The 25,833-nt window shown below is 48.5% G+C and overlaps 1 protein-coding gene across 1 annotated transcript in view; it reads left to right on the forward strand.

Moving 5' to 3' along the window:
• Positions 1–25,833, forward strand: part of Plpp4 (phospholipid phosphatase 4) — a 121,479-nt gene that overhangs the window by 28,783 nt on the left and 66,863 nt on the right. Inside the window, exon 2 of the mRNA XM_075974862.1 lies at positions 20,063–20,171. Coding sequence (XP_075830977.1) covers positions 20,063–20,171 — 109 coding nt within the window. The remainder of the gene's footprint in view (positions 1–20,062; positions 20,172–25,833) is intronic.

Genomic DNA, 25,833 nt, shown 5'->3' on the forward strand with positions numbered 1-25,833 from the left:
ACGATCATCAGGTTACACAGGAGATGAAGCCCTTGCCTTCCCCGAGTTTCTGTTCTGATCTGGTAAGGAAGACATTTATGCAGCGGTACACAGTGAACCCCAGTGAACTAAATGTAAGCACACCGTAGGAGACATTAGAAGTCAGGTGGAAAAGAAGGGCTGCTGTGGCCAAGGAGTGTGGCTGTTAAGTAACAGGAATGTCCCAGCATACCTGGCAGATACATGCTGTTGGATTGGAAGCCCGAGGAACTAAATGCAAGCCGTGCAGGCGTATGGCAGTGGGGAAAGCATTCCAGATGTGGTCCAGGTCGGGGGGAACACTAGGGCAAGAATCCTGACAGAGGGGCCAGCTGGGCAAGGGGGATGCTCCTCTCAAAGAGCTGTGGGGCTGGAGTCGGAAGACAGCGAACTTGTCCAGCCACTGAACAAGATAACCCACATCTTGACACACCCATCTCCTATGCCCTCTCTTGCTCTCTACTAAGTCCTTGGAATCAAGGACCACAGTCCCATCTGAGATGCAGATGACCTCGAGAAGCTGGTAAAGAGCAGAGACAGACTCTCCCCTAGATCTGCTAGAAAGGAACCTGGGTTTGTTATTGTTTTGACATTTGCTCAGCGAGACCTGAATTATATTTTCCACTTTGAGTTCTTGAGATGGAAACCAAGGTCAGTGGTGACTCTTATGGCAGCAGCAGCAAACTCAGACTGGCATTTGACAAAGTCTGTGCCTTCTCCTCAGACGGGAAGTTTCCTGGGGGTGGGAACTACGCATTGTCCGCTCTAGATCTCAGGGGCTGGCATGACCTTCATGTCCAGCAAATGTTTGCCAGCCTAGTCACCTGCTTACTTGGGCCTCTGGTGTTTGGATGCAGAGGGGTCTTGGTCTCCCTTCCTAGTCTTTTTATGCACTGCTTGAAATGGCCTCTAAGGTGGGGGTCCGACTTGTAGATCAGGCTGGAATGCTGCATCCTGGCATGGCTCACAACAAATGGGACCACCCTCAAAAAGGGAGCTGCCATTGGGCAGTAAGATTCATAGGTAGGACTCAACACACACACACACACACACACACACAGAGACAGAGACAGAGACAGAGACAGAGAAGTGGTGTAGGACAATTCTGTATTCTGTCAATTATGCTTTAAATAAACGTTGATTGGCCAGTTACTAGACAGGAAGCATAGGCGGGACAACCAGACAAGAAGTAGAGGCAGGGCAATGAGAACAGCAGTACTCTGGGAAGAAGGAAGCTCTTTCCCGCAGTCCTGGCCCATCCACTGAAGAAGCAGGATATGACCTGCCTCACTGAAAAAGGTACTGAGCCATATGGCTAACATAGATAAGAATAATGGGTTAAGTTATAAGGGTTAATAAGAAGCCTGAGCTAATGGGCCAATTAGTTTATAATTTATGTAGACCTCTGTGAGATTTTCTTTGGGATTTATGGGCTGAAGGAACTGGGAAGGACAGAAACCCCAACAAGTAGGCCCTCATGTTACAGAGAGAGAGAGAGAGAGAGAGAGAGAGAGAGAGAGAGAGAGAGAGAGAGAGATTTCTGATACTGGATATTGTACATTTCCTATTAAAAAATGTAGAGGTCCATTGTTACTGGTGCATTGAGGAAGGAAATAAATGAGGCAAAGACCAAGTCAAAGAAAATCCCACTAAAAGAACAAGTAAAAAGAATAAAGAGGTCTCTAGAATAAACAGACATGCCCCATTGGCATCTTCAGTTATGAGAGGCTCTGTAAGGAGGCTCCTTGGCAGGGTGTACCACCCTGGATGTCCTGGATTGGGAGCCCTGGATTAACTGGTCCAGGATGAGGCAAGGAGAGGGTGCGTCTGAAAAGCAGCCAGCTGCTCCAGGTGTCTTACCCTGCTCTTCTCCGGAATGCACTAAATGCCGTGCACTGAGTACCCAAACAGCCCTCTCCTATGCAGGATCTAGAGAAGCTGGTGTCACCCTTCAGGTTATGCCACAGTTGGTGGCCAGGATGAGACACAAGACGACTCCTGTGAGTCTCACGTATCCACGGCTGCTGTCAGTGGCGCTGTTTCATGCCCGGCTCATCAAGAAGTAGCTTTATTTCCATTTCTGTCCATATTCCTTACTTCTTCCAAAATGCTCCTTTAAGAGGCATAAAACTTAAATCCACTTTACCTCTCAATCTGTTTCCACCTTCCTCTCAGTAGTGGAGACAACTCACTGCTATGGTCATGGGGTCTGGAGTCTGAGAACCTCCATTTGAAAATCTGTAAAATGGGCTTAATACTAATTCATAGTCCATAGCAGTTGAGAGACTGAAAGAAAATGCATGCATTGAAAGTATCCAGACTACTGTGCAATATTTAGAATGAAGTTGTTGCAAATAATACTGTATCAGCACCCTGTTGATACAGGGAGGAGAATGATTCCTAAGGTCTCAGAGCTGTTAGCAAACATGGACAGGCATGAATTTCACAGCGGCTTTTCAGCTTCCTTGGGGAATGCCCTGGGGAGGTTAGGATATCTGCCCTGACTAGACAGAGCAAGTCCTCACTTGGGGCCAGGTTACAGTAAGTTTCCACATGGGGCAGGTCCAAGGAGCTTGCTGCCTTCAGATAGGTTCATGACATATTATGCATTACTTCCCTTACTTACCTGGAAGGCAGCCTACCCCATCTGCTTCCTGCAAGGCGTCCAGGCTCAGAGACAGAGCTCAGGCCTGGCTCACGACAGGAGTCACCAAGTATCTGAAGCCTTCCCCTTCACTGTCTCCATTACATAAAAATTTTCCATGCAAGTAATTGCAGAACAGAGTAACAAGGAGGATAATAGGGGAAGGTAATTGTGAATAAATCAGCTTGATTACACTCTTTCCCAAACTTGATTACCTAAATTTGCAAAGCTGTACAAAAATCTTTAAAGCCCACTAAGACCTTCCAGTAATGAATGCAGATTCTGGGGAAATCTCTCCTGAGTCCGGCAGGTCTGGCAACAGGTGGGGAATGGTGAGAACAAGGCTGTTGCTTCCAGGCTTTGTGTTTCAGGGTGAGTGATGCTGTGGTTGCTTGAAAGAAAATGGCCCCCCAAAGGGAGTGGCGCTATTCGGAGGTGTGGCCTTGTTAGAGTAGGTGTGGTCTTGTTGGAGGAAGTGTGTCACTGTGGAGGCAGACTTTGAGGTTGAGGTTTCATATATGCTCAAGCCACACCAAGTGTATGAGTTCACTTCCTGTTGTCTTTGGATCAAGATGTAAGGACTCTCCTCTCCAGGACTGTGTCTACCTGCATGCTGCCTTGCTTCCTGCCATGATGATAATGGACTCGACTTCTGAACTGTAAGCGAGCCATACCAATTAAATGTTTTCCTTTATAGCAGCTGCCATGGTCATGGTGTCTCTTCACAGCAATAGAAACCCTAACTAAGACAGAAGTAGTAGTTCTTTTCAGCAAGGTGGGACGGCAACTTGTCCATGGACTTGGCATGTCGTGGACTAGACACTCCCCACACTGGGCTTTCTGACTGGCAATAATTATGTGTATTAGCAGCCAATATAGGGAGGGAACTCCAGTGCCCTGCTCCCAGTTCTGGTAGGAAGACCATGTCCCTACTTGGGGCTTATCTTGCAAGTTTCATAGGAAATCTTTAGAGGCCCCAAGACAAGTGGGGATTCAATCCAAGAGGGCAGTGGGAATGAAGGGATTTCTCAAGGATGCCCCTGTGAATAGGGAACCTCGAGACTGATGAGAAAAGGCCCTAAAAATCAGGGTCTCCCTGGAGCAGAGGTGGCCTTGCGTGGCATAAAACTCAAGTCTCCAGATGGTCTCATGGGAGTGACATTATTCATGGAGAGACTGGATGGTGGGAAGTAGAGCTGGAGAAGAGAAAATGAGCAGGGAGAGGCACAAGGAACAGGAGGACAGTGCCCGTGGAGCCTGGGGCCAGTGCTAGTCCTCCTTAAGTGAGGCCCTAGCTTGTGAAGTGACTCCGTGTTTATTATGTATTGGTGCACGGGTCAAACAAACGAGAGAATAAATAAAGGGCAAACAACATGCTCTCAAGGAACTTGCCTCCCGTGTGCTGGTTGCTGCTCTCACAGACCTCGCCTCCTGTATGCTGGTTGCTGTACTTGTTGGAACTCTTTTTACAGACAATAAACCAAGACACAGAGAAGTGTTATGGTTTGGGCCAAGGTCCGACCCAATGAGGTGTATTTCAGAACCCAGGCTTTTCCTTGAATATGTTGTTATACTTCAAGTGAATGCATGGGTTTGTAAGAAGTAGAGTGGCTGTTTCACTCCTTGAGGGAAAGCAGCACTGAGGGGCGGGTGGCTTTCCAGTCCTCAGGGTGAGTCAGGGCAAGTGATCCAGTACTGGTCTGCATCCTTGGGTTATTGCCAAGGGCTTTGCATTATCCTGTTGTGTACCCGTGTTTTCAAGCCCACCCATTGCCCCTACCACTTGTCAACCCTGTTCCCAGAGACCCAGTTTGCTCCTGTCAGCTGAATGCCCCACGCAGGTCAAAAGAAGCCTCTTTGAGCCTCAGTTTCTCTCTCTGGAAAATGGAGATAACTGCCCTCTTTTCACTTGTGAGGAGAAATTGGGATAAGGTGTCAGAGGTGTCTGGCAGAGTCAGCAAATGGTCACCTGACCCGGCCGCTATTGTCCCCTCTCCCCCTCTTCTAGATGTCTGTGCTGAGGTCTCTTTTACTGCCTGAGTAAAGAAGAGTTGTGTGACTCTGATTTACCAAACCTGGCTCCTGGAGCTCAGTGGGCTGGTGCTCCTGAGACAGGGGAGGGTGCTCCCCCCACCGTGCAATCAGGAAGTGGAGAAGAGCGAGTGCTCCTGGGACAGGGGAGGGTGCTCCCCCCCACTGTGCAATCAGGAAGTGGTGCTCAACTAGCTTCAAGCTCTCCCTTCAGTCGGGGACTCCAGGCTGGAAGTGACACCACCCACATTCAGTGTGCCTCTTTCTTTTTCAACTCAACTTTTCTGGAAACACCCTCAGAGGCTGGCCCAGAGATTCCATGGTGCTCTTCCCTGTCAAGTTAAAACACAAGATTAACTATCACAGTAGCCCCTCTGCCTGCCCCTCAGCACAGTCGATATGAGAGAGGGTTCCCAACAAAAATGGAGTAGACATCTTGTGTAAACAGTTGGCAGCTGCTTCTGTGTTAGTTTGACCAACTGTTGGGTACAGACCCAAGGTAACCATAGCAGGTTCTTTAATGTAAAAAAAAATCCTGGTTTTTAAATAGTGTCTATGAATTACACTTTGGTAACAGTGAGCAATCTAAACCCAATCTGGCAGCAGGCTGCATTCAGGCTGCCAGCCAGCAGCCTCCAACTGAAGCTTGTGGAGCGGATGACTGCATCTTGACTGTGACAGCTGTCATGGATTTATGTCTTAAGGCACTGGTTCAACAAATGTTTACCGACCACCTACTATGTGCTGGGCATTGTTCTAAATGCTAGTGGTACAGCTATAATCAAAAGCAGGTTACGGGGCTGCAGAGATGACTCCATAGTTCTTAGCTCCCATATGGAGGCCTTCCTCTGACCTTCATGGGCATGGGACATGCTTGCGGTACTTATATGCATAATATATACACACGTGCATACAAGCAAACACTTATTCACATAAAGTAAAGACAAATTTATCTTCAAAAACAGGTTTAAAAGCCGGGCGATGGTGGCGCACGCCTTTAATCCCAGCACTCGGGAGGCAGAGGCAGGCGGATCTCTGTGAGTTCGAGACCAGCCTGGTCTACAGAGCTAGTTCCAGGACAGGCTCCAAAGCCACAGAGAAACCTTGTCTCGAAAAACCAAAAAAAAAAAAAAAAAAAACAGGTTTAAAAATCCATGTTGAGCCAGGCAGTGGTGCACATGCCTTTACTCTCAGCATTGGGGAGGCAGAGGCAGACCGATCTCTGTGAGTTCGAGGCCAGCCTGGTCTACAAGAGCTAGTTCTAGGACAGGTTCCAAAACTACAGAAAAACCCTGTCTCGAAAAACAAAAACAAAACAACACACAAAATGAAACAAAACAGAACAAAAAGTAAAATCCATGTTGCAGCCTGGTGGTGGTGCACACCTTTAATCCCAGTACTTGGGAGGCAGAGGCAGGTGGATCTCTGAGTTCCAGGCCAGCCTGGTCTACAGAGTGAGTTCCAGGATGGCCAGGGCTACATAGAGAAATTCTGTCTTGAAAAAACAAACAAGAAACAAACAAAAGAGCCCACACTGCCCATTTGGAGCTGCTATTCTTCCATGGCTGTGGATCTTTGCAGCAGTGGCCTTATGATTTTCTATCTTCTTTCGAAGATCTCAAGTGAGCAGCTCCACCTCACCCACAGAGCCCAGTTGCATCAACAGGCAGCCACTGAGCAAGGCTCAGGCTCTGAGTCACCGACACCATGCTGCGTACGTAGTGTCTATATCTCACTTTGCATTGAAGAGTTCAGATTCGCATGAGGGTGGCTGTAAAAACGCCCAGTGATACTTAATATGAGCAAAATGTATTATTTTAGTGGGGGGCAAGTGTGAGGTTCCCTTTGACACTTAAAACCCACAAGTGGAGGGGGTTGGTTCACAGATTTCATCTCCCACTTGCTTGGTACCAACCCTGTGGCCCTGCCCCACCCTCCTGTAGGATTCTGGGCTGCCCCAGGCCTGCGCCCTCTGCTTTGTGGCTGTTTCATTTCCTGTGTTTAGCAGCCCATCCTACAACCATGTTAGGAGAGCACAGCCTTGACCCCCCCTCCATGGGTGAGGAGGGCGATAGGTTATAGAGAGATATTTGGGCTGAGGATGTGGTGGTATTGATTTCAAGGCCCCTGGGAGAGATATTGAGTAGCAATATGAAGACCTAATGCCACCCGCAGTGTTTACCCATGGTCTCGGGAGAATTCAGAGGTTACAGTGGAAGAAACTCTCAGAAATATTGCCCAGTGCTCTGGTCCAGAGATGGTGCCCCCGGCTGGTGTTTGATTAAAACTGGTTGGGAAACCCCCGTCAAGCTAAGTTTCTTCTTCACTGTGTTTTCCTGACCACTGACTCAGGTTCTCTTTTGCTTAGAGCTCTGTTTTGATCAGTGGCCTTTTCCGGGGTCATGCTGTGGCCTGGTTCACGGTATATTTGTAGAATGTCCCAATGTGTTTTAAGATCTGAAATCTGAAAGACCCCCACCTGATACAAGATTGAAGATGTCCGTGGACATTGTAGTCGGAGAGTTACTGAAGTCTGAGGTCTCTTAGACAGTTTTCTCTTGTCTGTCTCCTGTTAGTTCTTTCTTTGGCGAACATCTGCTCTCCTGGGTTTCACACACAGCTAGGGGGGCTCCTATTCCAAACATCCTCTCTGCTTGAAAACTTGTCTGCCTCATAGAGGAATTCCACCTTGGAGGTCACTCTGTCTGGTCTTGGCCAGAGCAGGGGGAAAAAGATACCCAGCCTGCTTCTGCTGTCCTGAGATTTAGGCTTTGGGAAGCTGATTCTTCAGGGTGGAGTCTTGTAAACCCACTGGCCTGGTTGTACCACCGTCAACTGCCACCAGGTGGCTCACTTTTCCAGCCCCTCCTCGGTTTGGGTTGTTAGGCAACTCCTTCAGTGCCTTCCAGGAAGCCTCCAAGCCCTGGAGAAGACTCCTCAGCTCCTTCCAGACTCCAGAGTCCAGATGTAAGTGTGCCCATGGAGAGGTCAGAGGCCCATGTCAGGTCTCTTCCTCAGTGGTTTGCCACATTGTTTTTTGAAACGGGGACTCTCATTAAACCTGAAGCTCACTGGTTTTGGCTAGACTGGCTGAGCAGAAAGCCATAGGGATCCTCCTGTCTCTGCCTCTCTGGTTCTGGGATAACACGCATGGTTAACCATGTTCATCTTTTCTACATGGGTTCTGGGGATCAAATTCAGGTCCCTATGCTTACATAGCAAGCATTCTGCCTACAGAGACGCCTTCCTAGGCAGAATCTGAATTGTTGAAGGTGGTGCGTTTTACACGTGGCGCTGCATCTTCCTGGCTCCCTCTTTGCTTCTGATTTCTCTCTCTGACAGCTTTCTTCTTTTTGGTTTTTCTCATTTCTCTTATAATTATCACATTATGCTGAAATGCAATTGGAACTAAATACTTCCCAAGAGTAAGCTGTTGCTTTGACAGACATAAATACTTTCGTAGTATCTCAGTTGGCCTGAGCAATACCAATCTAGGAAACACTGTTGAACAGGGCTGGTGGCACATACCTGTGACTCCAGCACTTGGAGATAGGGACAGGAGGATCTGGGGTTCAAAGTCAACCTTCATACATACCGTGTTGGAGGTCATCCTTGGACACCCAAGCCCTGTCTAAACAAACAAACAAACAAAACAAAACAAAAACAAAACCAACCAAACAGCAACAAAAAACGCATTCTGGAAATTTCCAAACACCCTCTGTCAAGCTCCAGACATGATATCATTTCATAGGTAAATACTTCACTACATGCGTGCTCTAACGAGTACAAACTTCAAAAACAAAGTCAATTAGCAAAACAAAATACCCCCCAGCACTCCTTGCACCGGCTAATATCAACAGTAATGGAGTGTTTGTAATTTGGAATTTTCCAACAATTAGTCTTGTTAGTACAGTGGCTGAGTTCCCCTCCTGGGTCCTGTCATCTGTGCTAAATGTCTGTCGCTCCTGTGGTGGGTTTTCTGATCGTCTTTACAGACGAGGAGTGGTTTATCAAATGATAAGCCAGGAGGACCCTCTTGCATCAGCCTTTGCAGTCTGGACTCAGGCAGACCAGGGAGTTTGTTTGGGTTCAGGATGAATTGCCCATCTTCTGTTGTGCACTCCCAAAGGGAAGCACCCTGTATGGAGACATTTACAAACAGCTTTTCTCTGAGCGCTTGGACTTCTGGGGGCAATTTTTATGGTGATCCACACACGGTGTCTGTACCAGCTCAGCTTACTCTCAGACTCGGTCCCCTGCAAGCACATTTGAGTGTGGGTTGCTGCTTTGGTGAGACAGATGAAAAACTGCAATATTCTGTTGCTGCTGGAGGCAAAAATCCTGGGGAAAGGGAAGGTGGGCTGCGCAGAGTGTTGCCCATTCTGCCTTTTCTGTCCTGGTTCTTGTAATGAATAGAACCATTGCTTCTGTTTACGGGACTCATGGAGGATAAACCGCTTGCCCAGAGTCACGTAGGTGTGCGGGTTTTCCATTTCAGAGGTCTAGCTCCCGCCATCTCTTAGCAGCTCTCATCTTCTGCGCAGTCTCTCCTTTCCACTTATTTTTTTTTCTTTTGAGTCAGAGACTTACTACGTAGCCCAGGCTGGCCTCAAACTCAAAATCTTCCTGCCTCAGCTTCTTGAAGACTGGGGTTACAGGTGTGTGCCATCATGCCCACGACTTTCCCTCCACCTCTGAGGTAGTTTCTAGGCTTGTGCCGGTGTTTTAATCTGAAATATTGCAGGCCTACAGGGCAACTGAAGAGCGGGATAATCCCCATGTGCTCCACGGAGAGCGGGAAGTTGTCACTATCTTTCGCCTTTGCCTCATGCCTCGGTGTTTTTCCGAACACCTGTGAATGAGGAGCTGGCATGTCACGCTCCTGAGCCCCCTGAAATCCTCAACTGCTTCTGCAAAGGAAGTGTCCTTTCACGTGCCCCTGTTGTCACAGCAGTGAAGGACAACAGTTCTTCCTATGTCACCCGATATCCAGGCATCCTCGAGGCTGCATCCTAACCCTTTTTATACCTAGGACCACCCAATCAAAGTATGCATAATGCATTTGTGGAGGTGTTTGGTTTTGTTTTGTTGGTCTTTGGTCACTTGGCTATCACTTCTGGCTTTCTTCCTGTGTTCATCTCATTGTTCCTCGAAGGTGACTTCTGGTTTGGTTCTTTTGTCCCTGCTGAATTCAAAGTCTTGGTGAGGTTTGGGGTGTATGCGTTTGGGAAAAACATTTGATGGGAATGCTGTAATAGTAGCACAGTTGTTATGACCAAATGAGGGACAGACCAGCTTAAGGAAAATGGGGTCTGTTCTGGCTCCTGGTTTTAGGGGATGCAGCCCATTGTTGGGGGGAGACATGGAGGCAGGAGCGGAGTATAAGCAGCAAGTCACAGTGTGTCTGCAGGCAGGAAGCAGACAGTGGTGATCGCTGGGCTCAGTTCATCTTCTTTCTTTCTGTTCAGCCCTGGACTCCAGTGCATCAGATGGTGCCACCTACATTCAGGGTGCGTCTTCTCTCTGTGGTTAGAAACCTCTCTGAAAACTCCTTTAGAGACACAGGACCAGTCGGGAAGACAGCAAAGATGCCATGAACATGCTTCATATCCCATTGAGTTGGAGGTCCAGAAGGAACAGACCATGGGCCCCAGAGTAGTGACCACAGAGAGGGAGTGGACAGTAGTAAGCTGCCAAGATCTGAAGAAGTGTTGTACCAGCAGGGTGGCTTCACTGACGCAGCTTGTTTCTGGTCCATCTCTTCTGGTCCCTCCCTCCCCACACCCAGGAGCTAGACAGATGAACAAAGTCTCCAGCTTAGCCCCTGTCTTACCCCTTACTCCATCCTGTGCTTAGGAGAGCATAGTAGGAGGGGACATGTGTTTCTTGTACATTGTCCACCCAGTCTGGAGGGAGGGATTCCTGATCTGGGGATTTAGAGAGTCCGGGGAGGGTATTCTGACCTCAGATTTTTGGAGTGACCATAGGCAATGTGTAGCCCAGACAGAGTTTGTATGTCATAGACACTCACATCCAGGAAGAGGATAGGGATGCCATGCAAAGCCTCATAGCAGCAAAGTCAATGGGCAAGGGCTGGGGCATGTTCCCTGAGGAGAGTTGAATACGGGCTGACAGGACACTAGGACTTACTGTTCAAGAATAAGCAGGACCTGTCTGGCTCCTCACTAAGACAAATATTTTGTTCAGGAGCCATTATCCCTGGAAGCAGGGTAGAGGACAGACACGTGATCAAGATTTCTGAAACCTATCTAGTGTCAGATGCTGCACTCGGACATGACATTAAGTCTTGATTTGACTTTCCACTGTCCAAATGTAACACCCATGAGCTGACCCACTTCATATGCATCCTGAGGTAGGTGCTGTTCTCGGAATCACTTTACAGATGAGAGAAACAAGGCTTGAGAGATGAAGAGCCCAAGATCACATAGCAGAAAAGAGAAGAATGGATGTCCAAGCTAGTCGGTTGCTTCCAGAATCTGTAGCCTCAGCTAAAAGGGGCAAGTGTTTAGAGTGAAGGGTGAAGGGGGTATCCAGGGTTTGCCTCCAATGTCACTGACATCTGTGAGGTCACTTCCGGTACTCCTGTTGGGAATGACAGAAAAGGTGACACCTGGAGGCTGGTTCTTATCTGGTTTGGGCAGATGGCACCTGGGGGAGGGCAGGCTGTTTGACTGAACCACCTGCTGCCAGGAGTGACAGGCAGGAGGGCATTGCTTTCTAGAATGATTTCTAGAACCTTGTTTCCTCCTTCCCTTTATTTCTAGATCTTTTCTTCCAGTAAACCCAGGAACCGCCCTCTCCAAAATTCTGACCTGCCACTCACACTGAGTGAGGCTGGAGAACAGTGTGTGGGAGACATGAGGGAGGGTTGAGCCCCCAGGCTGCCTTAACCTTGCGGTATGTACCCTGAGGAGTAATGGACTCTGGCAGGCTGAGCTGTGTGGATTGTCAGTGAGGTGGCTCGGTGATAAAATCCCTTGCCAAGTTAGCCCGATGACACGAATTGTCCTGCGGTCCTCTGACCTCTGCACTCACCCAGTGGCAATCATACACTCACAATCACAGCAGCAGCAGCAGCAGCAGCAGCAGCAGCAGCAGCAGCAGCAGCAGCAGCAGCAGCAGCAAAACAGCATGCCATTCATGTGCTCATGACAATAAGAACAGTTTTAGACCTCAGCGTGGACCTAGACATCCATCCCATATCTCATAGCTTCGGTGCACTTGGTCCTGAGCTGAGCCCTGCCAGTTCCCTGCACGGCTGCCTCTGAGGATTACTGAAGCTCCGTGGAAAGCGCTTTGTGAAGTGCCTGGCACAGGGCAGAGCCTGGTGTGATGGTCAGTTCTGCTCGTGTTTCTAATAGTCACCTTTGTATCTGGCATCTCTAAGGACTCAGACTCAGAAGAAGACCCATCTGAAGTCTGGCTGCTGGTTTCCTGGCTCAGAGATAATCCATCAATATATTCTCTCCACAACCACTTTCCACCCCCTACTCCCGGGACTAATGAAAACATCTGATAGACCTCCCCCCAGCAAGTGTGGAAGAGCCAGCTTCTTCTACTGGCCATGTTTGATGTCTATTTGCAGGGGCCCACTGGAGAGGAAAAGTCAAAGTGCAATTAGTGTTGGTTCTCACCTGCAAAGCCCTTTCAGCACACATCAGGTCTTTCCCCTATAGATCTCAGGGTTTAGAAACAGCTTTCTGGGCCACAGCTGGCTCATGGAATGGCCAAAATCAAGTGGTGATTGTAACCACTCTTCTATCTGAGCCCCTCCCCAACACACAATCCCATTGTCCTCAGGGCCACTTGAAGGAGGAGGACAGCTTTGACCCAGTCATCCTCCCATGGGAGTCACTGCTTGTTAACATTGTCAAGAAAAGCAACCACCTCTCATGGTGGGAATTTTAGGGCTCCTAATATTTCATGCTGTGAATAAAATATTCTCAGCAGCCCTGGAAGGTGTGGTCATCCCAAGGAACTGGCAGGTGGGGGGGATATGAAATTTCAGAAGAAGTTAAATGATCTTTCTCGGGCCACCCAAGAGGCAAGTGCTGAGTTGGAGATTTGGACCAAGTCAATGAACTGACAAGTGCCTATTTCTGCCTAATTGGAGTAGTTGGGGGTGGGGAAGGGATGGCTTCTAAGTGCATGACTTGCTATCCTAGAGCATCTGCTTATATGGGGAGAGGCCCATGGACCAACAGGTTAGAAGAGTTGTGTATGTATTGGTAGGTAAGAAAACTAGAGCTTTGAGAATTTGTATTAGAGAAGACATTAGTGCCCCTTGGCCTGGAACTCGCTATTTCTAAATTCCACTAGGGATTTGTTGAAATGGATTGTTCTTCTGTTTTCCAACTTTGGAATGAATCTGTTATCATACTCAATGAAATGACCCTGGAGGAACAGGGAGTGGCTCTGGGTCTGTGTGCTGGTGTGTGTGTGTGTGTGTGTGTGTGTGTGTGTGTGTGTGACTTCAGTAATCCACCTAGCCAGGTATCCCAAACTAGACATTTCCTCAAAGCAGAGTGGGGTAGCGCTCTAATGCCTGGACAGTGTTCTTAGCCTCAGAACTGAAGACCTTCACCTCTGTCACCGCTCCAGTTGATTGTAGCTCAGGATCTTGTGACTTACAGTACAGGGACCAGAACAGTGTCATCTGTGCTAGAAGATATCCCCAGGCATGTTGTAGATGGTGCGTGGACTGACTAAAACCTGGCAAGGGTTAGAAAAACCGTCTCCTGCTGTGCCCTTTCTATAGAATCAGCTGTGCATTGGCGAAGGTGCTGAAGCCATGTTAAGCTATGGAAATAGGACTGACCGCAGGGAACAGGAGCGTGCGTATGCGTGTGAGCATGTGTGAGTTCGTGAGTAGGTGTGAACTCAGTGACATGTCTTGTGCCGGTCTACACTCTGGCCCTCATCTGAGATCACCTAGGGGTGACCAGCCTGTGAACGGACTAGGACAGCCACAGTGGTAGTGCGTCCCCCCCAACTGCACCTGATGCTTGGAAGAGTCAAGCAACTGGAAGAGGAAGGCAGGAGGAGGGGAGTGACGTTCCCCCCCAGAGGAAAAGGTTCGGTTTTCTGTCTTTCGGCTTTGACCTCACTCCTTCACTCTTTAGTGTTTTGCCTGTCATTGACTCCTCTGCCTCTTTTCTCGTTCAGTAAACTTTAGTGCGTTTCCCCTTCTCCACGCTCCCCACTCAGTTGAATCTGTTTTGATGCATGTGCCTGCATTTGGGTTGTGTGTGCTGTGTATGTTCGTTATGGGTGTGAGCGATGCACCTAAGCGAGGTTTAAACAAATGCTCTGTGCGTGAACGCTGCATGAATCAAGGAGAGCATCTCGGAGCATACGGTTAAGATCATGTCTGTGAAAACGTACTCTGTGTTTTCTCCATTCTTCAAGCTGTGTCATGAGCAATCAGGGAGCAGCATTCTCCCCCACCCCTTGTATGACACAGTGGGGTTTGAGATGCTACTCAAGGCTTTATGGGATGCGTGTGATTAGATATGTGCATGACCTTCCTTGCAGAATGGGAGGGCTTCCTTGGCCACATTTTTGTCCCCTCTCAGAGAGAACAGACTTGTGTTCGGAAACCGTGGTCACTCTGCAGGACTAGTCAGTCATCCTGTGATACTGCATTTATTTTGAGGCTTAGCAGGCATGTGGAAGACCATGCTGGTTTTATAATTAAAATGACATGAAATTTCTTCTAAAACAATCGGAGTAGCTCCCAAGGGGGTTCCGTCTACAGAAAAGTAATAGTACACGACAACCTGGCTCTTGAATGGCCAGGGTTAGGAGACCCTGGCTGTTACTGAGAACACCGAGTCTCAACTCATAGCGAGTACCCCAACTCCCCTGGGGTTTGCTAAGTTAAGGTCCAGATTGCAGGTCTGAGATTGAGACAGACTCCCTGGGTCATAACCTACAGATAAACATCATGCCATCATCAGGAAGAAAGCTTTCTAGAAATGCCAGCTCACAGGTGTTCTTGTACCTGGATCTGTAGTCACAATACCCCCGTGTATTTCCTGAGCACATTAAAGTGTGGGATCCTATGACCCATCAAACTGCTAGATGTCCTCAGAGCCCTGGTGATGAGGTAACTAGAGGCAGTACCTCCACAGCTCATGAAGAAGCAAGGCTTGTGTGTGTGTGTGTGTGTGTGTGTGTGTGTGTGTGTGTGTGTGTGTGTGCATGCACACATGTTCTTATATGTGCAGGTACCCTTTGTGTGTACAGTTGCATGTGGAGACTGGGGGACCACTTTGTCTTTCCTGAGACTGCAGCTGTTCTTAGATGGCCACCAACCTTGGCTATTTATTATTATTTCTTGAGATAGAGTCTATTACTGTCCTGGAACACACCAAGTAGGCCAAGGGACTGGTCCATGAGCTCCAGGGATCTTCCTGTCTCTGCCTTCCTCTGTGGTGGGATTACAGGTGCACACTCCCAGGCCTTGCTTTTTGATGGAGGTTTTGGGGATGGAGCTCAGGTCTCCATGTGTGCAGCAAGGACCTCGCTCCCCGGCCCCAGAACCAAAGTTTCTACTTCTCGCTCTACAGTCTTCTTCCGAAGTGCTTGTGTGGAAGGATACCCCAGGGCTGGCTGTGCCTTCCCGTGGAAGCACTGTTGAGTCTCCAGGCTTCTCCACCCTCCGTGTGCCTCTCTGACCCCATTTGCTTTTATAAACCCTGGGTCCTCTGAGCAGCTGCCTTCCTGTCTGGATTCTCTGAAGCCGACGCCAGTGGCTGGAGAAGGGACATCTATCTTTCTTAGCACTGCTGTTCCCAGGAGATACGATTTGCCTGATAGATGTGTTTTGGCTGCAGCTAGTCAGGGTACAGTGAGAGATTGTTCAAAGTCTCAGTGTTTGGCAACCGTTTAGAAAAATCGCACCTGACCTTTAGAAAGTAAATCCTGTGGGCTGGGGATATAACTGGAGTAAAGTGTCTGACGGGAAAGCATAAGGACCTGAGTTCAATCCCTGTGCTAGCTTCTTACAATGAAGGGTGCAGTGACACATCCTTGTGACCCCAGTGCTGGAGAGGTGGAGCGGGGGGTGGGGGCCCCCAGAGCTTGCTGTCAAGACTGCCTAGCCTAATAGGCAAGTTCCAAGTCCCATTGAGAGGCCCTGTGTCCAAACTCAAGGGGGATGCATGTGAGGAACAGTATCTGAGGTGAGTTGATCTTGGGCCTCTCTCTTACATGCACACATGTTTACATGAACACCGCCAGAGGGGGCAGAGACAGAGACAGACAGATAGGAACAGAGAGAGGTACTCAGGACACCGACAGCGGGAAGGAAACTGCACAGTGATGTGTTTAGGTCTCCTGGCTATGTGGCCTGCTTTGTGGAGAAGAGGGGAGTCAGGGTTCTGGAGTGTCTGACAGCGGGCTGTGGAAGCATCACAGTTAGTAACATCCTACGGTGGCTGAAGCCATATTCTGCACCCACCTGCTTTTCTGTAGTCAGGACTTACAATGCCTGTCAGGAGGAGGCATCTGTTTCCCTTCCTTGAGGCTCACTTTAAGGCTTGCCCATATGTGTGGTCACATGGACAGCATCCGTTAGTTTTCTCATTGCAGCGAACAAACACTTGGCAAACAGCAACAACAAGAAAAACCCTTAAGGGATGAAGGGTCTTTTCTGGCTCACGGTTTAGGGGTACAGTCTATCATGGCAGAACACACAGAAGCAGCTCTACGATGTGGTGGCAGGTGCCTACGGCTGCTCACTTACATATGGACAGACTAGGAAACCAGGGACAGGAAACAGGGTGGGCCTATAAATGTTAAGTCTTGAGACTGGAGAGATGACTCAGCAGTTATGAATACTGGCTGCTCTCCCAGAGGGCCTGGGTTCGATTCCCAGTTTCCACATGGCAGCTCATAACTGTCTATAACTCCAGTTCCAGGGGATCCAACACCCTCACACAAACATACATGCAGGTAACACACTAGTGCTTGCAAAGTAAAAATAAATAAACAAACATCACCTTATCCTTGGTGACCCATTTCCTCCTCTACCTCCTAAAGGTTCCACACCCTCCCCAAACGATGGCACCTCCTAGGGACTAAGTGTTCAGACACCTGAGCCCTTGGGGGTCATCAACATCCAAACCCTGAAAATGGGGTTATGTGATCCTCAGGGCTGGATCAGGAAAAGTCAGCTAGCTTTTGCCTACTTCTCTCTGGATGCTGGAATTTTCAGTACGTGCAGATGGCTGGGAATGTGTTGGTACTCCCGTTCGGCTACAGCCAGGCTGTCGTTGGTGAATAACCTAACGTGGCCCCCAGACAGCTACAGTGCCAGCCGATGTCCTAAGACATTGTAAGAGAGCAGTGAAGTAAGAACTCCTCAGCCGGATGCCCAGAATTTCCCAAGCCAGAAGCTCGCGAGTGAAATCAATTATTTTTGGATGATTTATTGTGGAGTCACAGTAATCAGAAACGCTCTAAAAATTTTAGTTCTCACAAACAGCCTATATGCCCTTAAAAAAAACATCTTTTAAGTAAGCTTCGTTGCCTTTCGTTTTGTTTAAAATGCATTTAAAACACCCAGGAGCAGGGAGTAAGCTGTGACACCGTCAAAGAAAATACTAAAAACCGGAGGAAACACACACCAGAGACTGGAGTATGGCAGTAAATGAAAAATATATATATATATATCCTAGCTTCTCTGCCTATGTTTTGTTGTGGATTCTGTGTGTTTCAAAATCCCCCTTTTCCTCTTCCCAGCCTTTTAATTTTTCTCTGCCCCTCCCTCTATTTCTTCCTTTCTCGTCGTTTTTCCTTTCCTTTCTCATATAGTCCAGGCTAGCCTCCAGTCTGCTTCAACTCATCCTCCTGCCTCCACTCTCCGAGAGCTGGGATTATAGGTGCACACCATCACCCAGCTGATAGGAACAGAACCCCGGGGCCTTGTGTGTGCTCGGCCAGCATCTACCAACTGGGTTTCAGCCCAGTCTCCATGTGTGTTCTTTCAATGTAAGTTCCATGCCAGTTCTGTAGGACAGGGTCAGTTCACAGATGAGGAAACTGATGATTGGGGTGTTAAGGAAAGGACTTCCTAAGCTCTGCAGAGCCAGGGCTGGATTGAAGCACTGGGATTTAAACCATGAAGGTTGCATCATCAAGTTTCTTGCAGTCAAGAGTGCAGGCCCTTCAGGGATCCCTGGGTCAGCGCTGGAGCAGAGCACCAGGAGAATAGTTTAAAATCCACATCCCCAGGGCCTGTCCCTACTGCTTGTCCACCTGACTAGGAAGCCTCTAGAAGGTTCTCACCCACCTCCAGCTGTGGCTTCCCCCTTGCAGGCGTGTACACTGCAGCCCACAAAGGGGCAGTGCTTTGCTCGGTAGCATGGAGAGCAGCTTCATGGTGGAAGTTTTGTGCCAGGGAGCAGTTTCCTGATGTCCAGGGAGGTGCTTGGCACATCTTACCTCAGAGAAAGTACCCAGGGCCCATGGCGGCTTTGCAGACCTGGTTCTTGGCACACGTGGGGCCCCTTTCTGCAGTAGACACAGTCTGGGCTCAGGTTGGTGAGGGCTTGGCTGGTTTCTATGGCAGTAACTGCTATACTGGCAAGTGTTTGTCAATTGACTCTCAGCAACTCCAGGTGGAGTGGTGTGGACACAGGGCTGAGCAGAGCTGTCGAAGGTGCCTCTTCTTGGAATTCCCAAGTACACCAATGCTTAGCATTGGACCCCACCCGCAGTTAGAGGTAAAGGCCCAGAGAAGGGAGAAGAGAAGGAAGGGCAGGAAGGCATGTAGAAACAGACAGGAATTGCTTCTTTTAGATTCATGATCGAGTTGACTGCAAGGCCTGTCCACTGGATTACAATATACCGTGAAGCTGCTCAGAATGGATGTGACATTAAGTTTGACAGTATTGGAGCCTCCCAGTGGGTCAGACATCCTAGGTGGCTCTCAGCTTACAGTCACTGACTTGTGGGGTCATTGTTGAAAATTGGCACGAAAGATACAGACAGACCATGATCATATGACACCCAAGTTTGGGATTCAAATTGAGGTTCTAAGGTCCCCAATTTGGCTAGAACCTGGCTCTTGGGTGACTGTTCTTTTTTTCCTCCCTTTTCTTCCTTCCTTCCTTCCTTCCTTCCTTCCTTCCTTCCTTCCTTCCTTCCTTCCTTCCTTCCTTTTGCCAGTGGCAGAGGGAATTCCTGGATCCAGGACTGAAACAGGGATGGCTGTGGAAATACTAAGGCTGCTAGGTACTCTAAAAGTCCCTGGAGAATCATCCTGTCCTCCTCTTCTTCCAGCTGCCACCCGATGCTCCTCATCTTGGTCCATAGTATACCAAACTAGAAGCTTGGACCGGACTTCAACCACATGCTCTCCCATGCATCCTCCTGGCCAAGCTGCAGGCATCTCTTACTGGGGTAGTTGTATGCCCCTGACTATCCTCTTGCCTCCATTCCTCTGCTCTTCTCCAGGTCCCGGGCATCGCATTGCCAGAGGCACCACTTTGGCGAGTCCCAGCTTATTAGCTCAGGATCAACATTTCTCAGCCTGGCAGTGGAAGACTGGAACCTCCTGATGCTCTGGCCCCCAGCCATTCGTGCCTGAAACCATTCTGAATGAGGTTTAGGTGGAGATGGGGTTGGAGAGGCTGGGCAGAAGTTAATAGCTGAAATCTGAAAGAAGTGAATTCCTATTGCCTGTCTCCCACACTCCCACCACTTCCCTTTTTAATAATTGCTTTCCGTGGTCCAACTAATGGAGATGTAGCCCAGGCTCGGGAGTGTGGTGGCTTCCCACGGCAGAGGTGGGCTCTCCACGGGTGAAAAGATGAAGGTGAAAGATGCCTAGAGCTAGCCCATTAGCAGACCAACGACGTCCTGGCTCCTCATCCTTCCTCTGCCCCCTAGTGGAGGGAGTAGCAGCAGCATGACCTAATCTGGGCGACAGCGGGGTAGGTCAAGGGAGACACCTAAATCCCCGTTTCTGTCTCAGACCCATTTTGTTCTCAGACACTGTGCGCTGGCCTAGCCTTGACCCCACATGAGCCATTGTGTGGCACGTGAACTTTCAGCTCACGTAAGGAGCCTGAATTCTTAGAGTTCTTTGTAAAACAGTATCAGAGCTGTTTCCTTACCAAGAATGAGTCCCTGCTGCCAGGAGGACAGAAGACTATACAGTCTCAGTGTCTCTTTGTCTTTGTCCAGTTGGACCTGGCTGAGGACCATCACTCGGGGCTGATTCTCCCCTTCCCAGAAGTCTGGAAGACTCTCCTAAGGGCATGCAGAAGTGGCTTCCCAGGGTCTGTCCCCAGCAGCTGAATGCTCGGCTTTCATGTCCTTTTCTTCATTTTGTTTCAGTTTTACAGAGTTTTTGGATCCGTTCCAGAGAGTCATCCAGCCGGAAGAGATCTGGCTCTATAAAAATCCTTTGGTGCAGTCAGACAACATACCTACGCGCCTCATGTTTGTAAGTACCCGTGATTTGGTGACAGATATGTCCACTGTTCCAACTCTGAGCCAAATGGGCTTTGATCCTCACTGGTCAACCCCTGTTGAAGACATTAGTCAACTTTAAATAAAGAAAAGAAACGATCCACCTAGTTAAAACTCACTTCCAGTTCAAGAGCAGCCCTGATGGCTCACTTGAGACACTGTGATTGTCTAACACTTTGGGAGAGAACAGATTTCCTTACCTGACTTATGGTGAGTGTTTCCACGTATTGTCAGTGTAGTGAAAACAGGCTAGAAGCTAGTGACAAGAATCCCTGCCCCTTTTCCTTTAAGGATAAGCCTGAAAGTCCGTGTAGGGAGCTTTGCTAACCATGTGTCTGGTTTGGATTAGGCAGTTGTTGACCACGGACAAGATGACCCTGTGGTGGGCTGGGGAGAGGCTTCTTAGGCAAAGTTCTTGCCCCATGGGAGGACTGGAGATTGGATCCCTTGAACTCAAGTAAACACGGAGTGGGTGGGGTGCCCAGCCCATAATCCCAGCACATGGAAGGCAGAAGCAAACTACCCTCAGCAAGCATGGAAGCCAGATTAGGCAAATCAGTACACGCTAAGATCAAATATGAGATCCTACCTCAATATCTAAGGTGGAGCGCCATTGCAGAAGACATCCAATTTCAACTAGAGATCTCTATACACGCTACACACACATACGTGCGCCCACACACATGCCAGCAGAAATACACGTGTGTACATTACATGCCCAGACACAAAGAAAAAAGACTCCCCCATTGCCTCATCACTAGATGTTGTCTGTGTCCCTGTCCTAGAACAACTGAGCAAACACCCAAGCAGCTGGTGAATATAATGGGATTATTTTACCTCCTTCACTTCCCACATGGCAACTACAGCCTTTTACTTCTTCCTCCCTGTGTGTCACTGCCTATGGAAAGCCTGCCTCATACAGTCCCAGCCTATGTCACAGAGGAAGGAGTCTTTACTACCCACTGCTTATAGATCAGAAGTACCTTCCAGACAGAGGAGGGACCTTTCCTGAAGCCACGCAGCTGGTGGATGACAGTGTCAGATCCAAGTAACCAACTCTGTAGGTCCGCTGTCCACCGGAAGACTGCCCTGAATGTTCCAGAGCTTCTGGAACTCCTTACTGATGCCCAGTTACTCTTGGAGCATCGCCAGTGAGCCATTCTGTAGCAAAGGAAGCCGTCACACGCTCCCTCCACCGGAAACAATAACAAAGCTTCCAGATGGGCTGCCTAGTGGCTTGAAGGTGATTCCTGTTGCCCCATCATTATGCCCGTGCTTCTGGAGACTGCGGTGACTATTCCAGAACAGTGACAGTACACACGGGGCTATTGGAAAGAAATCCCTTTATTTCACAGAGGAAAGCTTCTTGAGTAACTATGGCTGGAAATATATTCATATCTGCAATTGCCTTCTATACTGCACGAACCTTCAGGTGTTATTACAGCTACTTTTAATAATTACTTTTCAGCTTGGAAAATAAAATAGATTTCTGTAAATCTTAGGCAAAGTGAACTATTAAGGTCGGTTGGCGGTAGAGCATAACAAATACTCACATATTACAATAAGATCCTTTTCCAATTCTCTCCTAACTCAATAAATCCTAGATATGAAGGAACCAGTGTGTGGCTAATGACTTCACAGCACAATTAGGGGGAAACATCTGTTTATCACTCAGATCCATTCTTCCCAGGGTTTTGCATTTCGTGTGCCGTAAAATGCAATTTGGAGATGAATGTTCACATGGGACAGCGAGAGAAATTTGTAGCTCTGGCCTAGATTTCTAAACAATGGACTGTTTTGAAGACCGGCTGCAGATGCCACAAACGTCCTGGCTATAGACACAAGTGGGTTGAGACAGTTTGTGTATTGCCAGTGGTTTGGATGAGACGCCAAAAGGTTATTTTAGGTTTGGATGAGAAGCCAAAACGTTATTCTGTACCGTGATTCTTGAGGAATCAGCATGTATTTGGCTCCATGCACTGGCTCACTCTCTAACCTTATAATTAAGCAGCTTCAGCCTTTTGCTTTGTTAAGAGTGGTTGACGGCGCTCTTGCATGTGGCTACAAGAGTCAGCGCAGTCCGCGAAGGCAGCAGGAGAGCAGAAGGGCCGTGTAAAGTACCTGCAGCCACAGGTGAAAGTGTTGTTCTATGATTAGATTCGTTCACCTAGATTTCATTAAGAACTTAATGTGAGCTGTTGTCAACTTTGAATTCTGGAAAACTTTCTGAGTGTCTACAGAAGACTGTTCAGTGGAGCGTACAGTCTCCTGTACTAGGCTAATCTAGGTCAGTTTCTCTTGGAGGCTCATCTGTCTGCTGTGTGTGTGCGTGTGTGTGTGTGTGTGTGTGTGTGTGTGTGTGTAAGTGCATGCATGCACACATGGTGTGCCTGTCACAGTCAGAGAATAGCTTGTGAGAGTTTGTCCTCTCCTCATTCTGTATGGGTTCCAGTGGTGAGACACAGGTAGTGGAGGTTTGGCAGGCAGCACCTTTACTGACTTGTCCACCTCACTGGCCTAAATTTCATTCTTTCATTCATAAAGTCTTGGATCTTTTATGTAGGTTGGAATGTTTTCTTCTGAATGGGAATTTTCTAACTTTCTAACTAAAATGTTTTTCAAGTGATTAGTGGCTCCAGGTCAGCAGTGTGCATGCATGGATGCATGTGTGTTTGTGTGTTTCAAAATTCCTTGGTCAAATGTAAGTGGTATTGACATCCTCAGAAAATCCCTAGCTTGCATTTTAACAGGAAGGCAGGTCAGGTATAGACCATACCCTCAGGGACCTTGCATATATACTCTGATATAAAATAGGATCTGGAAAGTATTGTGGAAATTTGATCTATTTGGCCAATGACATTTAGGATGACAAGCCCTATGGGCATGATTTTCTCTGGATACATGAGTGGATAAAACTGAGGAGGAGGTTGCATGCTCTTTCTCTTGGGAGGTTGAAGCAAGCCTTGTGGTTGCCAAGATAATGGCAGCTGGATCAGCAGCACAGTCTACCTTGTTCTGTTTTCATGAGTTTCTTTTTTCATTACACTCCTTAATAAATTGTTGACCAGACTTTGAGGGTTCTCACTTTTTTTTTTTTTTTTTTTGGTTTTTCGAGACAGGGTTTCTCTGCGGCTTTGGAGCCTGTCCTGGAACTAGCTCTGTAGACCAGGCTGGTCTCGAACTCCCAGAGATCCGCCTGCCTCTGCCTCCCGAGTGCTGGGATTAAAGGCGTGCGCCACCATCGCCCGGCGAGGGTTCTCACTTTTGAAAAGGTCAAAGGGGAGATTCAGTAAACTTTTTGGGAGCATCATCATCATCATCTTCACCACCATCTTCCTCACCACTGTCCTCATCACTATCATCTATCCCCATTCACATCACTCCCACCATCACGAGCTACCACGGTGGCCACGGTTTCTTGAGAACAGCACTTGAGCTCATCTCGTCTCAGTAACGCTTCTCAGGATTTCCGATGGCACCATTTTGTCATCAGCTCAGTAATTTCAGGATGAAAAGCCAAAAAAAACTTTACCGAGGTCCTACAACTGTTAGAAGCTAGTCCAGACCCTCTCAGAACACTGAGAAGCCCTTATGCTGTGATGCTACCTTTGGACTGGGGTGAGGTGGCGAGGTGGTGCCAGCATGTGACACACAGGAAATGCAGACATTAAGGCTCCAAAGTGGGAGTAAAGGGCCGTGGAGGCCCACTGAGTCAGGGTTTATTGGGGAATAATGATCCGGTGAACTGAGTCAGAGTTTATGGGGAAGTATTTGTAGGTTGAGGGGGCAGAGGAGGCAGGGATGAGCCAGACGATGAGCACTTTTGTTTTAATGCTGATCACCGTTGTTCCTCACTACCCAGTGATGGAGGAGCTGCCTTGAGCCACGCCCAGGGCTGGGTGGTAGCGATGCAGGCCTGGATATGACATGGCTCCTATTCTAGTGGGGGCACAGACACAAACGTCAGCTGGGCTGTTCAACGCTGCTGGAAGAGCAATTTAGACTTAAATGGGAGACAGAGAAGAGGATTCTGAGACTTTCCCCTTGTCTTTCAAGGAATCACCCAGCTCATTTTCTTTGTCTCTTCTGGTTACAGCTAGCGCTCACTGATTTCCTCTCCCAGAATCTTCCTGTCACTGTGATGACTTGCTAGGAGGATTTCCTATTCTGGGAAGCTTTTAAGGAAGATGGGAGCTACTCAGTGCGGAGAGAGGACAGAAGGGGAGAGACACACTATGCTGGTGACAGACAGTTTAATTTGTAGTCTCTTTTTAAGTCTTTGATGGCCCTTCCCTTGGTGACAGGTTGCCATTGTTTACCCAAAGTGGGGCCTTGGCTGGGTGTCTGTGTACGTTGGAGTTGTCTTTAAGATTACTTCGCTGCCCACGTTTATGTAAGGTGCCAGAGCTGTAGGCGCTTTGACCCTGTGTTTTGACGTGAATGAGCCTTGACGGCCTCCTCTCCGGCTAGAATCCTGACATTGGAATGCTGTGGACTTAACTCCCTTGGTGTTAATCCTTCCTGCCCTGGTCACAGCCTCCCTCTGCAGATGGGTTGCTCCAAGCCTTGCCTTTCCTGGACAATCTGGGAGAGCATCGCGCTTTCCAGCGGTGCTGAGGCAGACCCTATTTCTAGATGGAGTAGTATCTGGACACTGGGGGCATTTCCTGTGGGATTCACTGGTGGGTATACAAGGGGAAACCCACTTGGAGACGGTGGTCATATACTACTTGGGCAAGATGCCTGAGGTCCTCGGTTCTTTATTGTTTCCAACACTCTCCCTTTGCCCAGTTCCTCTACTCAGGTGAGGAGAGTTAGTGTGGAGCCCACTTTCATCCCTTGTGAGGTCCTGGTACCCTGGGGTGTACTCTGAATACATGCTACATTCATTTGGGGCTATGATGAGACACCCGGTAACAAACGGGGAGGGGAATGGTAAATCTAGACATATCTCTGTTCTGCGTGGGCTCTCTGTTCCCTCAGAGCTTACATCTTAAACTACAAGCAGGAAACGAGTGATTTATGGCTTTCCAAACACAAAGCCCCCAGTGACATACTTTTCCAGCATACTGGGGACAAGTATTCAAATGCACGAGACGATGTGGGACACTGGTCCTCAACCTGTGGGTCACGGCATTGGAAATCACATCGTTCTGAAGGGCTTAGGAACCCCCAACCATGAATTTATTTCATTGTTACTTCATAACTGTAATTTTGCTACTGAGTGGTGTTTCGGTTCCTAAGACCATCCAAAATAGGTGTTTTCCAATGGCTGTGACCCACAGGTTGAGAACTGCTGATGTAGGGCTTTTCATCCACACCGCCGTGCGTGGCCAGGACAAAGGCATGAGACTGGTGCCCCTCCTGTTGCTAGGACACGGGAGAGATCATACCCTGTAGCTGGCCGCAGATACTTCTGTTTGGAGATGGAGCTGGGCGCTATGGCAGGTTGCAGCGCTTTCCTGGAGCTCTTAAAGTGGGAGAACTGAACTGTCCCCAGGCCCACCCTGTGCTTAGTACTGGCTCAGTAAGCAGGTGATTGATGGTCATAAAAATGATCCCAACAGCTCCGACTTAGGAAGCTGCAGAGTGGGTACAGTGAAGGCTGGTTTGGGCAGCAGCAGAGGGGAGGGAGA

Source organism: Microtus pennsylvanicus, chromosome 5 (genome assembly GCF_037038515.1).
Source record: "Microtus pennsylvanicus isolate mMicPen1 chromosome 5, mMicPen1.hap1, whole genome shotgun sequence".
Lineage (NCBI taxonomy): Eukaryota > Metazoa > Chordata > Mammalia > Rodentia > Cricetidae > Microtus > Microtus pennsylvanicus.